This window comes from Eumetopias jubatus, unplaced genomic scaffold (assembly GCF_037043125.1).
Source record: "Eumetopias jubatus isolate StellerSeaLion01/CBP00866 unplaced genomic scaffold, mEumJub1_p1.0 scaffold_16, whole genome shotgun sequence".
NCBI classification, from domain to species: domain Eukaryota; kingdom Metazoa; phylum Chordata; class Mammalia; order Carnivora; family Otariidae; genus Eumetopias; species Eumetopias jubatus.
Window position 1 is genome coordinate 45390288 of NW_028274822.1, and position 16799 is coordinate 45407086.

Consider the following 16799-nt stretch of genomic DNA (forward strand, 5'->3'; position numbering starts at 1 on the left):
GTGTATGAGTCAGGGCGCCCGGATGGCTCAGTCGTTAAGCGCCCGCCTTCGGCTCGGGTCATGATCCCAGGGCCCTGGGATCGAGCCCCGCGTCGGGCTCCCTGCTCGGCGGGAAGCCTGCTTCTCCCTCTCCCACTCCCGCTGCTTGTGTTCCCTCTCTTGCTGTCTCTCTCTGTCAAATAAATAAATAAAATCTTTTTTAAAAATGTATTAGTTATTTCTAATAACCTGTTAATATTATAGAAAAGGATATGCACATTGTAGAAAATTTGAAAAATGTTTAAGCCCCATATTCCCACCCCTCAGAGATTGCCAGTATTAAAACCTTAGTGCATGCATGGCCTTCTGGATCTTTTTCTATCCTTATTTCAGATAATAATCTCTATCTTCCTGTTTCAATAAAATTGGATTTTCTCTAATACTGGAACCATATTCAAATTTCCCAGCTTGACCCCAAAATATCCTTTGCAGGTGGTTTTTCCGAGACGGTATCTGATGTGAGACCACATATTGAATCCAGTTATGTTCCTTCCTTTTATTACCTAGCGTAGTCTGTCACTTTTTATATGATGCTGACTCTCTGAAGAAACCGGGCCAGGTGCCCCACAGAATGCCCCCTTTCTGGATTTGTCTGGCTGCCATGTCATAGATAGTTTAGTTCATTACTCTAGCCTCTGATGTCCCGTAAACTGCAAACTGTATCTGAAAGCCCGATGGGTTTAGGTTAAACGTTTTGGTGAGAATACATCTCTGGTGATACTGTGCACTTCATATTACATCACATTAGTAACCATATGTGTTTGAATGCTAGCATGTTCGTTAATGATGCTCAGACTGACCATCGATCAGGGTGACTTCTGTGTTCCTTAGGTTGCAACAGAAATGATCTTGGTCAAGCTCGGAGTTTCTCATGTTGCACTGTCAGCGTTTTGAGCCGAATCGTTCTCTGTGGCAGGGCTGTCCTGTGTGCTGTAGGATGTTGAGCAGGACACCTGGCGCCCACACACCACATGCCAGCAGCACCCACTCCCCTCTCCCAGAAGTCTCCAGACTTTGCTAAATGTCCTTTAGGGTCAAAATCAGCCCCACTTGAGAGCCAGGAAGAAAGAGAGGAAGGAACGTTTTATGGGACGGATCCTAGCTTATCTCATAGAATTAGCGGGAGCATTCTCTCAGAGGTAGAAATACCAGGGCAACTCTAAGGACCTCAGACGTGGGAGGCCACAGACTCCTTCTAGAGTGATGCCCATGGCTCTGCCCCAGCAATGCCCGGGGTTTCTTTCCCCTTCCTTGGTTCTACAGAGACCATCTGATTGGCTCAAGTGGCTCCAGTGCTCAGGCTTTAGCCAATCCGCTGTGGCACGTAGATGTGGCTTGTGGGCGCTCACTCTGGAGGGTCAGACTTCCCTGGAGAAGGCAGAGTGGTGAGCTGGGTGGACCCCCAAGAAGTCGCCTCTTCTCCAGTACCTAAGAGAGTGCCCATTTAGGACGGCGGCCCCAGCCCATCGTCTCAGCTGCTGCCCCCTAGTATTTGCGTCACTGGTGCAGAGACTAGGACTCCTAGTACCCCTGCCCGGGGCCGCTTCTCTCCCTTTCCCGAGGACACTCCCTCAGAGGCAAGGCTAGCTGCAGCACCCAAAGAGGAGGACTGGGAGGCAGGCAGAACAGCCAGCCGGCAGCCCCGCTACCATCTCAGATAGCATCTCTAGCCCCTGCCCTCGCCCCGCCCTACACATCAGGCCTCACCCCTGCGTTAGTATCCAGGTGACTTGCCAAGCCAGGGTGTGGCTTAAGAATGCAGATCGGTCTGCGTTCAGGTGGAGAGGGGCCACCTTGCCACTGCTTCTTTTTCCTTCACTGGGCGTCAGGCTAAATGTCAGGCTGGATATCCTCCCCCCAGAGACACAGGAGTAATCAGGAGAAGCTGAAAGTTGGCGCTGCTGGGTGGGAAGGAGGCAGCCTCCTGGCCAGAAGTCTCACATGGTAGCAGGGGGAAAAGGAGCAGGTGGGCCAGTCTTTCTGGGCTTTGAAGAAAGGAAAGGGGCTTGGGGGGTGGGAGGGATGAACAGGCAGAGCCCAGAGGGTCGGGCAGCTCCTCTGTCTGGTACCAGAATGGTGGGGACATGTCATTATACATTTGTCCAAACCCGTAGGATGTACAATGGCAAAAGTGAATCCTAGTATATATAACCTGTGGACTTTGGGTGATCATGTAGGTTCATCAGTTGTAACAAATGCGCCACTCTGGTGGTAGATGTTGAGAATGGGGAAGTTGTGCATGTGTGGGGACTGGGGTGTATGGGAAGTCTCTGTACTTTCCCCTAAATTTTTTTTAATTTTTTTTAAGATTTTATTTATTTATTTGAGAGAGAAAGAATGAGACAGAGAGAGAGAGAGCATGAGAGGGGGAGGGTCAGAGGGAGAAGCAGACTCCCCGCTGAGCAGGGAGCCCGATGCGGGACTCGATCCCGGGACTCCAGGATCATGACTTGAGCCGAAGGCAGTCGCTTAACCAACTGAGCCCCTAAATTTTATTTGTTTATTTATTTATTTATAGATTTTACTTTATTTATTTTAGAGAGAGAGCGCTCTGGGGGAGGGGCAGAGGGACAAGGAGAGGAGAAGCCGACTCCCCGCTGAGCATGGAACCCCAAGCAGGGCTCTGTCTCCAACCTGAGATCAGGACCTGAGTGGAAACCAAGAGTCAGACACTTAACTGACTGAGCCACCCAGGCACCCCTTTCCCTTCAATTTTTTTTTAAAGATTTTATTTATTTATTTGAGAGAAAGAATGAGAGAGAGAGCACATGAGAGGGGGGAGGGTCAGAGGGAGAAGCAGACTCCCCGCTGAGCGGGGAGCCCGACGAGGGACTCGATCCCGGGACTCCAGGATCATGATCTGAGCCGAAGGCAGTCGCTTAACCAACTGAGCCACCCAGGCGCCCTCCCTTCAATTTTAACTGTGAACCTAAAACGTCTGTAAAAATACTAAGTCCTTTTAAAGAAAAAAAAAAAGTATTGCAGAGCCAGGGAAATTAAGAATTTTAGACACCCCAAACCTGAAATACTGGAAAGTCTATGGTGGCCCACCTCCCACCAAAAAAAACAAAACAAAACAAACAAAAACCCCAAAATTTTAAAACTAAAGGAAGTTAAGTCCTGCAGAGATTTTTTTTTTTCTGACTACTACCTCGATTCTATTTTTGAAATGTAAAATATAAAATCCTTCATTTCCCTCGTTTTCTTGGTGCCCCTGCTTTGTGGGCCCCTTGATATATACATCCCCTGACCTCTGGGGAGCCAGGCACTGCCTGGGGGGCCCTGGAGCCATGTGGAGGAGGTCCCAGAGCTCCCAGGATGAACTGGACACGTTCCGCAGAGAAAAACCCTCTTTGTACCCACAGCATCTAGCATGGCGTCTGGCACATGAACAGATTTTAAAATGAACAAGTGGCTGAGTTGCTTTTGAGTGGAAGGATGTGCCAACTACTGTATAAAACTTCAAGGCCATTAGGAGTTAAATAAACCTCTGAACTGTTTGGTGGAACCAGTAAATGTGTGTGGCGAGCTGTATGATGACCCCCAAGGGGGTCCACATCCTAATTCCCCGAATAGATGACCTTATGTTGCCAAAGGGACTTTGCAGATGTGATTAAGAGTCTTGAAATGGGGAGATTATCCTGTATAATCCAGGTGGGCCCAGTGGAATCGCAAAGGTCCTTATAAGTGAAAGAGGGAGGGAGGAGGGTCAGAGTCAGAGAAGAGGTGATGAAGGAAGTAATGTGATTGTTGGCCAGGAGCCAAGGAATGCAGGCAGCCTCGCCCCCCCGCCCCCCCCGCCCCCCCCCCCCCCCCCGCCCCGGGATGCTGGAAAGAGCCAGGAAAGCCATTGTCCCCTAGAGCCTTCTTCTTTTTTTTTTTTAAGATTTTATTTATTTATTTGACACAGAGAGAGAGACAGCTAGAGAGAGAACACAAGCAGGGGGAGTGGGAGAGGGAGAAGCAGGCTTCACATGGAGCAGGGAGCCCAATGCGGGGCTCGATCCCAGGACACTGGGATCATGACCTGAGCTGAAGGCAGACGCTTAACCACTGAGCCAGGCGCATCCCCCCCCGCCCCCCACCCACCCAGAGCCGTCTGAAGGAAGGCAGCTCAACTAGCTAGTCCTAAGCCCCATCTCAGACTTTGGACTGCCAGGACCGTACAAGAGTGAGTCTGTGTTGTTTTAAGCCACCAAATGTGTGGTGATTTCTTACAGCAGCAATTGGAAACTAATGAACAGTCTACATCCCTTTCCTCCCTCTAGGGAGAATGTTTTCTGAATTCCAAATATTTAATCAAGAGATAAGCTTTCAAAACATGGTCCGTTTGCATTTTGGCGTCCTCCCGTATTTACGTTCTTGTTCCATGTACCGATCTCCAGGGTCTTAGCAAAGCTCAATTTATTCGTCTGTAAAATGGGATCTTGATCTTTCTGTGCCTCAAAAAACCACTGTAAATCCCCAAAAAAGAAATTATTTTAAAAATACATATTCTGGGATTTTAAAATTATTTAAACATGATAATAGGTCTGAATAATCTATTTTCCTTTATCTGGATATGAAGTTAAGCAAGAAATATGAATGATGCTTTCTAAATGAGAGAAGATAAAATTGGTACGGAAGCAGGGCAGAGGGATGATGGCATCTAGTACATTCTGGAGTTGCTTTGCTGAAAGCATATGTGGATGCTTTGGGTTCATTTCCCTCAAAAGAAAATCTGGGGCCAGGGGCGCCTGGGTGGCTCCATTGGTTGAGCATCCGATTCTTGGGTCTTGGCCCAGGTCGTGATGAGGTGGAGCCCCCCGTGGGGCTCTGCACTCAGCTCAGAGTCTGCTTGAGATTCTCTCTCCCTCTCCCCCCCCACCGGCCCTCCTCCCCCTGCTCATGCTTTCTCTCTCTCTCTCTCTCTCTAAAATAAATAAACAAAATCTTGGAAGGAAGGAGGGAGGGAGGAAAGAAAGAAGGAAGAAAGGTAGGTAGGAAGGTCTGGGGCCAAACGTGCTGCTGCCACATAAGGTCCTGCTCATTTCCGCTTCATACCTTGGGGATAAGAGACTGAGTTGTCTACAGGTTGTAAAAGCCAAAGAAAGGAATGGTGGGTGTTGCCAGATAGGAACCAAGGTGTAAGGAAAGAAGATTTCAAAAGATTCAGAGAGCAGAAGAAAATGAGCACAAGGTCAGAGAGTCTAAAGGGAAACTTGATAAAACTCTAAAATATGTGGGATTTAGACAATAAAATTCAATGATCCTGATTGAGGAAGGAAAGGAGGACGAGGTTCCTAAGGAAAGCAGCTGTGGGCAGTGAGCCTGCTCTGCAGGGCGTTCTCTGATGAGCCGAGACTAGAAGCGTGTGTTAGGAAGTAGAGAAAGACGAATATGAAGGAGCCTGCCAAGAAAACGAATGGCCGGTGTGAGCTTAACCGTGCAGAAAATGGTAACAACAACAAAAGGGCCTTTTTAGTTCTGGAGCTGGCAGACGCTTGAAGGCAAGTGAGCGTTGGGGGGCTGATGGCCAAGCGGAGCCCAGCGTCCACTGGCCCAGCGCAGACGGCACTCTGCCCCGGAGACCAGAAGGGACGGCACGGTAAAGGGAGAGATGGAGCCAGATGGTCAAGTAGAGATGGTCAAGAACACCTGGTGGCCTGAGGTAGTTCAAGGCCAGGCCCGTGAGATACATCCCAGGGTACAGGATGACCTTCAGGGGACCTCTTTACGCTTTAAAAACCACTGGCAGAATCCTTGAGAAATCACTGAGCGGGGCCAAAAGTCTAATCAGGGCCAGTGTTCCCCTAATTTTCCAGGAGCAGAGAACGCTAAACATGAGCAGCATTGTATAGGGAGGCACTCTGTCAATCCGTGGCTAGACCTCAGAGTGGATTACCCATGTGGCTTGTGAATTCAGAGGGAAAAAGAAAGTGGTGAGGATTCAGAGTCACCATAGGGGATTTGTCACCCCAACTCCTGCCAGCCTTATAACCTTCAGGTTACGGTAGACAGACCAGTGGATCAGGACATTGTCATGAATATAGACTCAGAATATCAGGCCTGGTAGCGACTTCACTGTGATTTATTCCTCTCATTTTGTAGATAAGGAGAATCTCTGGGCAGTAGGGAGACTGGGGCCCCTCCCACATGTCCAGCCTTCCCCTTGGAGGCCCACCCAAACACACGGTATTTCAACCAGACATCCAGCAAATGCCACAATTGGGGGCTGGCTGATCTCAGAATTAGAGGTTTTATAACTGTTCGAATAGCCAGAATCCAGAGTTTTAATTTATTACTTGAGCATCAACCTGAACCAAGGCCTACAAGTAGCCCTGTCCTGTCATTACTTTTAAAAAATGATTCACATACAGAAAAAGAACACCCTGTTCAAAATGACAAGAAAATGAGAGAGGGAGCAGAACATTGGACGAAAGAATTTACATTTTCTCAGTATGGTGGAGCAAATTCAGAACCTATGGTAGGTAATTTGAAGAGGGATAACTAATGGAGGATTTAAAATTTCTCACAAATGCCGTAAGAGGAGGACCTCATTCAATAGCAGCTCTTGTGAAAAGGTGCGGAGACTTCACTGTAAGCAGAACGTAAACTGATAAGGTAAAAAGACAACCAAGAAGGTTAATACAGCCTTATGCTGTGCGGTACGCAGAGTAATGGCCCCAAAAAACGTCTGCGTCGTAATTCCTGGAAGCCAGGAGTATGTCACTTTACATGGCAGAAGGGACTGTACAGATGTGATTAAGTGAAGGGTCTTGAGATGGGGAGATTATCATGGATCATCCAGCTGGGTCCAGGGTGCTCACAAGGGTCCTTCCAAGTGAAAGGGGGAAGCAGGAGGGTCAGAGTCAGAGAAGATAGGACAGTAGTAGAGGCGGGAGTGATGAGGACCCCAGGCCGAGGAATGTGGGCTGCCTGTGCAAGCTGGAAAAGGCAAGGATATGGATTCTCCTCTAGAGTTTCCAGAAGAAACACCACCTTAATGACCAGCTCCCAGAACTATAAGAGAATAAATTTGTATGGTTTTAAGCCGCTCAGTGTGTGGTAATAACAGCAGCCATAAGATGAGAATGCAGGCTGCTTTAGGAGTGGTTAGAGTGTCCAGCCAAACAAAGGTTCTACAGTGCACTCATTAGATCACATCTGAAATGTTACATTCGGTTCCGGTTTGGGTTTTCAGAACTATGTTGGCGAAGTCAAGCACGTACCAGTTGTCGAAGGACTTCTAAGTCATAACAAATGAGAAGGAGCTGAAAAGATTGGGTATTTTCAGCCTGAATGATATAAAGACATAACCGTTGTCTTCAAATGTGTGAAGGGTTCACATGGCAAAGAAAGTTTAGGATCACCAGGTGGCAGAATTTGAATAAGTTGGAACTACAGTGAAATTCAGGTCATTCTAACCAAGAAGTTTCCAGAAGTTTAATCAGAGCAGCCCACAAAGTAAATGCTGTGCCCTGTTAGATTGTAAGCTTCCCGTCACTGGAAGCATTGAATCAGAGGCTAATGGTCACTATTCAGCAGTGTTTGAAAGGATTCCTCCATAAGGTCAAGGCTGGTCAATAAGACTGCTCTAGCAGTCTCGGATTTGAAGACTTAATGACATATTTTCACTGGAGTCCAGATCCTTCCTTGTGCTACAATTTTTAATTCTCAAAGGAAAATAAAAAGCAGTAGCAGAAATTCTCACTTCTGTTGCTTGTGTAACTGTCAATGCTGTTTTTCAATCTCCTTGCGAGCTGTCATCTTGATAAGTAAGTAAAGGATCGAGGTCACTGTCTCACAGTTGATGTACTAAGGAGACGGCAAGGCCCCCACACGGGGTCCCAGGAACCCGGGAGAAACCGGCAGTCTCCCCACTCCTGCCCTCAAACCTGCGGATGGGCCTCAGTTCTGTCCTGTCTTAAGAGTGGCCACACCTCAGCTTGGTGCTCACCTCAAGCAAACAGTACCTCCTGTGCGTCGGGGCGGGGCGGGGGCGGGGGGAGCAAAGCAGGTGCCAGTATGTGAAAGGAAGATCATCTCCAGCGGGGAACCCTGTAAGAATGGGGTGGCCAGGACAGAGCAGAACACAGAAGCGGGCCACGCTGCAGAGGAGTGTCTGGGACAGCATCTTCCCCTGGCCCAAATGTTTCGACACAAAGTGGAAGAGCCAGCTGCAGGCCCGCTGGCATTTTCTCACCTCTCCACGTTTTTCTCTGGAAGCCCCAGCCGCTGCTGCTGCTGCTTAATTTGCAAGAAAGAGAGCCAAGTGCCACATAAAACCCATTCTCCTGTGGTCATCACCGCCGCGCTCGGTCCCGTGCGGATGGCGGAGGCTCTGGCAGCGCCGGGCTCTGGGTGTCGGCTGTGCTGCAGGCACCGCCCCTTGGCTAGCTCCCGCCGGGAAGGACCTCAGACACGCCCGTGTCAGCTCATTAAAACGGCCTCAGTCAGGGCGCCTGGGTGGCTCAGATGGTTAAGCGTTTGCCTTCGGCTCAGGTCATGATCCCGGAGTCCCGGGATCGAGCCCCGCATGGGGCTCCCAGCTCAGCGGGAAGCCTGCTTCTCCCTTTCCCTCTGCTGTTCCCCCTGCTTGTGCTCTCTCTCTGTCAAAAATAAATAATTAAAACAAAAACGTCCTCAGTCAACATGCCTGGACAGGTGTCCACTTGCCTCCCACCCCGAGATGATTGTGGTCATAGCTACGTGTAGACATAATATTGCCCCGTGTGATAACATCATTCCTACGTCGCTGCCTCCCCCGCAGCCTCCCTTGTCCTCCCATCCAGTGACTTGTGTGTGTGTTTTAATACCCGCTTGCCAGATTTCTGCTTTAATTCAGTAGATTTGTTTTTAAGGAAGAGAAGAAAGAAGCCATGCTCAAAGAATGGTGGCTGTGCTTTCAGAAAGGGACGGGTTTCCTTCCTGGCACCTCTGTCCTGCAGGGATCGTGGGCTCACTTGAGGGTGGCAGTGCCGATAGCCGGCCCAGGGCGGTGCGTCAGCCTCCCCCAGACCGTCAGAGATCGGCACCCACGCTCAGGTAGAAGCAGCGTGCACGCCCTGCAGACGCCCACCCGCCACCCTCTGCAGCCCACCCCACCCCCCCGCCACCCTCTGCAGCCCACCCACCCCCCCCCCCCCGGCGCCGCCCCCTGCCTCCCACCAAGCGGTCTGAGCTGCGGTGAACCCGACAGGGGACGCGGGCTCCCCGTGGATAGTGCGCCTGCGCCTCCCTCACCGCAACCTAGGCGTAGCTCCCTCGCGAGGACGTGAAGTGGGTTCTCACCCCCACCAATTTTGAATACCCGGAGGCACTCTTCTGCTGAAAGAGAGAAGTCATGGGTTCAGCCTTTCTCATCTCCGTTTTCTCGCCTGCCCAAGGGGAATAATAATGGTTCCAAATTCACGGGGCGGTTGTGGGAGTTATAGGACTTCATTCACGGGGAGCGTTTAGAAGAGGGCCTGCCTGGCCCTTGATACCCTCACACTCCGTTTATCATCGCTGAATGAATGCATGCACAAAGGTGTGGTAAGTGAAAAACTTACACGCAGATTTGATTATTGAAATAACAGAGATGGAAGAAAATCACCCCTCATCTGTGGACATTTTCAGTGCTTCCTGTTTGTATTTTGCACTGTGAAATACCCCCCCTTTTTTTTTTCCAGGACTATACTTTGTTATATGAAGAGGCAAAATATTTTCAGCTTCAGCCCATGTTGTTGGAGATGGAAAGATGGAAGCAGGACAGAGAAACTGGTCGCTTTTCAAGGCCCTGTGAGTGCCTAGTGGTGCGAGTCGCCCCAGACCTCGGAGAAAGGATCACGCTCAGCGGTGACAAATCCTTGATAGAAGAAGTGTTCCCAGAGATCGGCGACGTGATGTGTAACTCTGTCAACGCAGGCTGGAATCATGACTCAACGCATGTCATCAGGTTTCCACTGAACGGCTACTGTCACCTCAACTCGGTCCAGGTATAGCCTTGTCACACACTGTGTGGCGTCCAGTGTCGCTCTTAATGCTGTTACTTAACCTTGCCTTCACACAGCGCCTTCCCTCCAGGGAGCTGGGAAACTCTCACGTGGCCTCACTTCCGTTGGGTAGGCAAGCAAGCGCGTGCACCCTCTACGCGCTCATTCAGTCATTCCCCAGGTGTTTGTTGAACATCTGCTATGTGCCCAGTGCTGGTATGAGCACTGGAGATCTAGAAGTCGGAGAAAGAGACCATAGCTCTATTTTCCCAGAATTTACATTCTGAGAAGGACGAGGGGATGGTGGTGGGGCAGCAAACAGTAACCAGCAGACCCATTAAAACAAAAGTTTAATGAGGAAAAAAAAATGTTGGTCAGGTGGTGAGACGAGGACAGCTGGGGTGGACTATCCCAGGCAGAGGGACCAGGAAGTTGCGACGACCCCGAGGTAGGAGTCTGCTTGTCATGTTGAGGAGTATCCGGAGAGCCCATGGGGCTTGAAGATCAAGTGTCAGGGATAGGGAGCGCTGAGACACAAGGCCAGCAGGTGGCCAGGGACAGATCATGGATTGCCTCTTGGGCAGTGGTAAGCACTCTGGGATTTTGTTTGTTTGTTTGTTTCAGTTTATTTTGGTTTGGGATCATTTGCTTGTGTCAGTAAAATGGAAAGCCACTTGAAAAATTTGAGCAAAAGTGTGGCATGATGTAACTCAGATTTGAAAATGAATACTCCAGCAGCAGATGGAAAACGGTGGAAGCCAGGGGACCAGTTAGCAACGTTTGAGAACTGTCCAGTTCTGAATATCTCGAGTGTCATAGAGCTAACAAGGTTCTCTGACAATGGCTGCGGGTTCTAAGAAACCAAGGATGACAGATTTCTGACAGGGGAACTAGATGAATGGAATGGCCATTTTCTGAGACAGAAACCTACGGCAGAAGGAGACTTAGGGGTGGAATTCAGAAGTTTGGTTCACATGTGAGGTGCCATGTCCCTTACACGTTGGTGGGTGTGTTCATCATCTTAACTAATGTGTGGTGGCTCTGGGCCAAGGGTGGTATGTGCCTTGTCTTCTTAGAACCCTAACAGGTGAGCACTGTGAATCCCCCATCTTGCTGAGGAGAAAGTGGAGACATACCTATGTCTTGGCTCCAGGTCTATATGACTCAAAACAATTTCAAGTCAATGGAGTAAGGGCTTGGGGTCCCCTCCCCCGGCTCTTTTTAATTGGAGTGGACCCATGACTTTGTTCAGGATTGACCCAACAAAACCTCTCCCACAGCTCAAAGACTAGAAGCACCCACTCTACCATTCCTCTTGGAGATTGTTCCACAACTATTTATAATGTTTAAAATTTATGAACAGATGTCTTGAGGACAGAAGAGCAGGAGAAACTGGCAGAAGCAGCGTCTCAGGAGCACTGGCAAGACACTCGAGAGCATGGCAGCCGCTGGGTTGGATGGGGCCAGAGGTGCACCCCGCACCACCCTGTGTTCCCGAGCGGGGCCTCTGCTACTTATCATCACAGCCTCTAAAGCTCTGAAAGCCTTTCGCCTCCCACACACACAGCCTGCCCCAGCTTCCCTCCAGATGGAGGCGGGGGCAGCGCCCATCAGATGACAGACAGCATTGCTTCCCTAGGGCTCCATATCTCACACAAAAGCCATGGAATAAATTCATATGCCTGACAAGTTTCCCAGTTATTCAAGTCTGATCAGATGAGAACGTTTTAATCTGGATTAACATCGTCGGTGACACAGCCGTGATGTGACCATGACACGGTCGATGACTCTAGCTTCCTGTTCCACCGACCAAGAAAATAGGCACTGTGCTCTAGGCATCCAGAAGTTTTGGGCTAAGATGCACAAGACCTGATACTCCAACCCACCCCTGGAGTGATGTTAATATTCTCAAGTGATCACTATTGTTAAGGAATTTTGCTATTCACAAATTGATGTTTAAAAAGAACTGGCTAAGGAGCGTAGCAGTTTGCATGACATTGAAATAAGCTTTGATCACATCCAGGGTAACATTGGGTCATATGGAATGATGATCATATTATTTGGGGAGGAAGCTTAGGGATTTCCATATTCAACAATTTAGCAAACCTAACAACACTGCAAGACCGACCATACCAGAGTTGGGTGCTTCATTGTTCATGGCTTTTTCTACCTTTGTAATTCCTCTTCCAATCAAGGCAAAGAATCCTTTCCAGTGCAGTGGTTTGGCCGAGCAAACTGGGGTTTTTCTTGCTGATGGGCTCTGTTCCTGCCTCTGCTGGGGAAATCTTAAGAGTGGGCTCTTGGGTCTTCACCTTTCTATTACTGACTTGCCACCAAAGCACTTCTTGATTTTGAATTTAGGGATTATTTTCTTCATCCTGTCCCTTTGCTGACTGGTATGTATATGCATTGTGAATATAGCTACAGAACTAGAGCACTGCAGGGTAGAGTGTTTATTTTGTTCTCATAAGAACTTTTTTTTTTTAATTTGCCAGCATTTGAAGTTTGAGTTTTTAAAAAGCATACTGTTTTCCAATCTCTAGTTAGCTATTTTGCAAACTAGCAAATTACATTCCACATAGAAGGTGACCAAAAAATAATAATTTAAAGAGAAACAGTAAGGGTTCACCTTACATTGAGCAAATTTTGGAAAGTTAATTTAATAACATTTCACTTCATTCCCCCCTAAAAAATTTTGAGCCAGGCTTTTTTTTTCTTAAGCTATGATTGAGTTGTCATCCCTTTAGAGTGGTAGAGAAGCAATTTAATTTTACCCAGAAGCCCAGGGAACATTTGCAAGTCCAGTGTCTGTTGGATTTCTAGGGAAACGATGCTCTAGATCAATTTTCTGTATTTTTGCCTATCTAAGAGTGTAGGAGTTGTTTCCTGCATTTAAGGCTGTCAGACCTGTAGGTGACCGACCCAGGGATCTTTCTGGCATTAGGTATTTGATTTCAAAATTGAAGAGATTATGAGAAGTGATTATTACATGAGAAGTTTAGAATATCTTTATTTTGGGTGTGTTTTCCAATATTTAACCGTTGCATTTATGCTTGCCTCTCTGAATGCACACAGGGCAATAAATCTATTTCAGACGCCATAAACTTGAAAACCTGTGGATAAACCTTGACTGTCTTCAGCAGTCCATTGGTTCTGCTACTGAAATGATATCGGTCTTCCAAACTGAAATATATTAAGTTCGTACTGGCAGCCTTCAACAGGGGCAGAGCTGAGGGTGAATGAGTTGAGAATGAATCACTGGCTGAGTAAATTCAGATAAAATCAGCGTGTGGCCATATCATTTATCATCTCCTTGACGATATTTTAGTGATGAGATTTGAAATGTGAACCCTCTCTTTTTGCAGAGAAGGTAGTGTTGCACGTTGCAAGAAATGTGGCATCTGAGGCCAGACAGACCTGAGTTGGAAACCCAATCCCATCACTGACGTGCTGGGAGCCTCAGTTTCCCCATGTATGAAATGGGCTGACCACCCATACTGCCGGGTGGTCGTAACCATTAAATGAGCTGGCCCGTGTATGGCAGGCATGGAAAGGCGCATCTGAAGTCTTGGAAACGATGCTCCCTCCCTCCTGCCCTTCCGTCCAGGGTCTTCCACCAAAAGCAGCAACTCAAGAGACTTGGGGGTTGGGTAAGAGTGACCCGGGCTGCACAAGATCTCAAACTTCAGGACACTTCTTTGGGCTGTGTGTGTGGCCAGAGGACCCATCTCCCCGCTAACCAGGATGCTTGTCTTGGCCCCGTGCAGGTCCTCGAGAGGTTGCAGCAGAGGGGATTTGAAATCGTGGGCTCCTGTGGAGGAGGAGTAGACTCGTCTCAGTTCAGTGAGTACGTCCTGCGGCGGGAGCTGAGGCGGACACCCCGTGTGCCCTCCGTTATCCGGATAAAGCAGGAGCCTCTGGACTAAATGGACAAATTTCTTATGCAAAAAGGAAAAAAGAAAACCGTACGCAACAAGTAACACAAACAAAAAAAGGGACATTTATGTGCAGTTGGGACAGCAAACCAAGTCCTGGACCTAAAATTGAATAAAAAGACACATTTATATCCAATAGAGACCACACCTGTATTCATATGAGAACAATTGGAATAGTGATATCCTCAAGGTGTAAAAAAATATATATAAATATATATATATGTCAAAAGGTAGGAAATGCAAAAAAAGGAAAAAAAAAAGTTTTAAAAAGGTGGTAGCTACAGTTGGTGCTGTGATGGCCGTGAGGTGTCCCGGGCCTCCCGAGGCCCCCGACCAATGTACAAGCCATGAGCAGTGAGGACGCATCTCCTTACGGTTTCCATTGCCAACAGCCATCCATTGTTTCCTTTTCATCTTTTTCCTTTTTTTTTTTTTTTTTTTTAAACACAAAACACCTTGAATGGAGTTTATTTGCATACGGAGGCTTCATGTCCTCTCTTTTAAGCGGGACCGGGCAGGACTTCAGAAAAACCCTCATGAGCACACTGCATTCGAAAGACATTAGACATGAAATTTTAAACGTAGTTTGTACAGAAGTCACACTTTTTCGTCCGCCTTCACAGATGTGAACATTACTTTGTTTTTAAACTGATCAGTTTTGCAAAGGGGCCAGAATTATTACTTGTTAGAGTTGCTCCAGTTTGAGTCTGCTGCTTTCCTACAATTTTTCAAATTTTATAATGTATTAAATACAATAAACTCTTTAAAAAATAAGGTCTGTGTGAAACACACGTGTGGGGATGAGGCTATATTAAAATGAGATTTTTTTTTTCTTTTTCTGAGTTTTCTGTGTTGAACATCAGACAGAGGCCCTCAGAGCCGACGCCAGTTTTGAGGTCAAACCCGCAAAAGGACAAGAATGTGATCACGTGTTCTAAACGGTTCCGTTCCCACTCAGCACGTGTCCTGACCTGTGCTTTGCTACTCTTTGCTGGTTAGCAAGATAATCTTCCTTCTTGGGAACTTTTCTTTTATAAATTTTAGTTATCTGTCGCTGCAGGGCAAACCACACCAGAACTTAGCAGCTTAAGACAACATTTTATTCTCTCTCATGATTCTGTGGTTCTCCTGAGTGGCCTGGCCTTTGCTGGCCTGCTTCTGTGGCAAGGTTGGGCTGTGATGTCCTACATGGCTTTCCCATGGGCTGCCAATCCATACTGGCTTAGGGCCTCTCTGTGTGGTCTGGCCCCGTCCCAGCTCGGGAGCCGAGTTATAAGGGGGAGTGTCCCCGGCATAAGCGTTCCAAGAGGAAGGAAGCAGAAGCCGCCATGCTCTGAAAGGCCAGGGCGGAAACTGCTCAGTGCACTTCTGGGGCAGTCTGTTGGCTCAGGAGATACAGAGCCAGCCCAGATTCAAAGGGAGGGAAAATAAAATCTACCTCCTGCTGGGGAGAGTGACAAAGGACTTGTAGCCAACTTGAATCTACCATAACACCTGTCCAAAAAAATCCCAAAAGTATGGCATTGTGGCTTTGGAAGAAGGAGGGAAAAATCTAAGAGCCAGAATGGTCGCTCTCTTATTAGCCCCAGAGGTAAAGAAACCTGAAGCTTCAGTACCACTTTGGAATTAAGCCTTCAGCTTTTCCGAGGTATTAGTGATTCCAGGGGCTCCTCCGTGAACCCCACCATCACCTCCCTTCCCTACTTCCTCTCCCTCATTCCAGATACTCACAGTAAACCCGGCATGATGGTAAGATTGACAGGTAAACTATAATGTGTTTCTGCTGCAGAGACGTTCCTGTAGTGATAGGTGATTTCCATCCTGAACTTCCTTTCTTTTTTTAAATTAAAATTTCTGTGCCTGAGGACCCTAGTAATGAAAATATCTCTGGCTTCTAAAACTAAAAGTAAGCTGTTAATGGCTCCTATCACCCCCTGAAACACAGAGGCCCAAACACTGAATGACTCTAAGACTGCCAGCCAGTCTTCCCCATGGTTGTTTGATTTCCCCGTAGTTGGGGCTAATACAGCACAGTCTCAGATAAGATGGCCAGATCTGCTCCCACCAGCCGCCTGCTCATCCCTGCTGGACCGGAAAGACAATGAAATTGCTCTCCGATTTTCCTAGGAATCCATTCTCGTTAGGCCAAAGTTTCTAAAATCTTGAAATAAAGCAAGCACCCTGGCAGTAACATTTGCCCAGCACTCTCTGGGCAGTTAGCATTGTCCCCACACAGCTGCACAGAATGATGTGCATTATCAGCAACCACTGTCTTCTCAGTTTTTAGGCCCATTTATACAAATACAGCCCAGCTGCCCATTCTTTGTACAAAACCTCTAATCCAATCCAATGCAGCAAACATAGCACATGTAATTTTCACACTGTGAGGCCTTCTGGCATAGATTCCCAGAATCTTCAGCAAAGAGATGGTCATTCAAAATATAACTGAGTCACAATTGTATTTTGCCCTATTTTTATTACCCAATATGCAGTGCACATTCAAACTTCACTCGTCAGCCCAATAAGGATCTTTATGGCTGTGCTTATTTTCCAGAAAGAGGATCTGATCAAGCAAGGCCTATGTGCTATATTTATTAATGTCTCTGAATTTGTCTGGTTGGTCTCTAGAATCAGGTTTTTTTTTTTTTTTTCTGTGCAAGAATACTGTATAGGTGATATTAGGTCCTTATTACATCACTTCACAAGGATCCATTTGGCCCATAATGATGACAGTAATTTTTTTTTAATTTCTATTCCTTGTTTTTGCCTTATTTCTGGCTTTTATAAATCTTAATGCATGTGGGTTGTGGTTTTTCTTTTGTGATGATAATTTTGACCACTTAGTTGAAGTGACATCCACCAAATTTCT

At 47.5% G+C, this 16799-nt stretch overlaps 1 protein-coding gene across 1 annotated transcript in view; it reads left to right on the forward strand.

Moving 5' to 3' along the window:
* KCTD1 (potassium channel tetramerization domain containing 1) overlaps positions 1 to 14704 on the forward strand; it is an 88858-nt gene extending 74154 nt beyond the window's left edge. Inside the window, exons 4-5 of the mRNA XM_028098400.2 lie at positions 9693 to 9998; positions 13763 to 14704. Coding sequence (XP_027954201.1) covers positions 9693 to 9998; positions 13763 to 13921 — 465 coding nt within the window. The 3' untranslated portion in view covers positions 13922 to 14704. The remainder of the gene's footprint in view (positions 1 to 9692; positions 9999 to 13762) is intronic.
* Positions 14705 to 16799: the final 2095 nt, after the last annotated feature.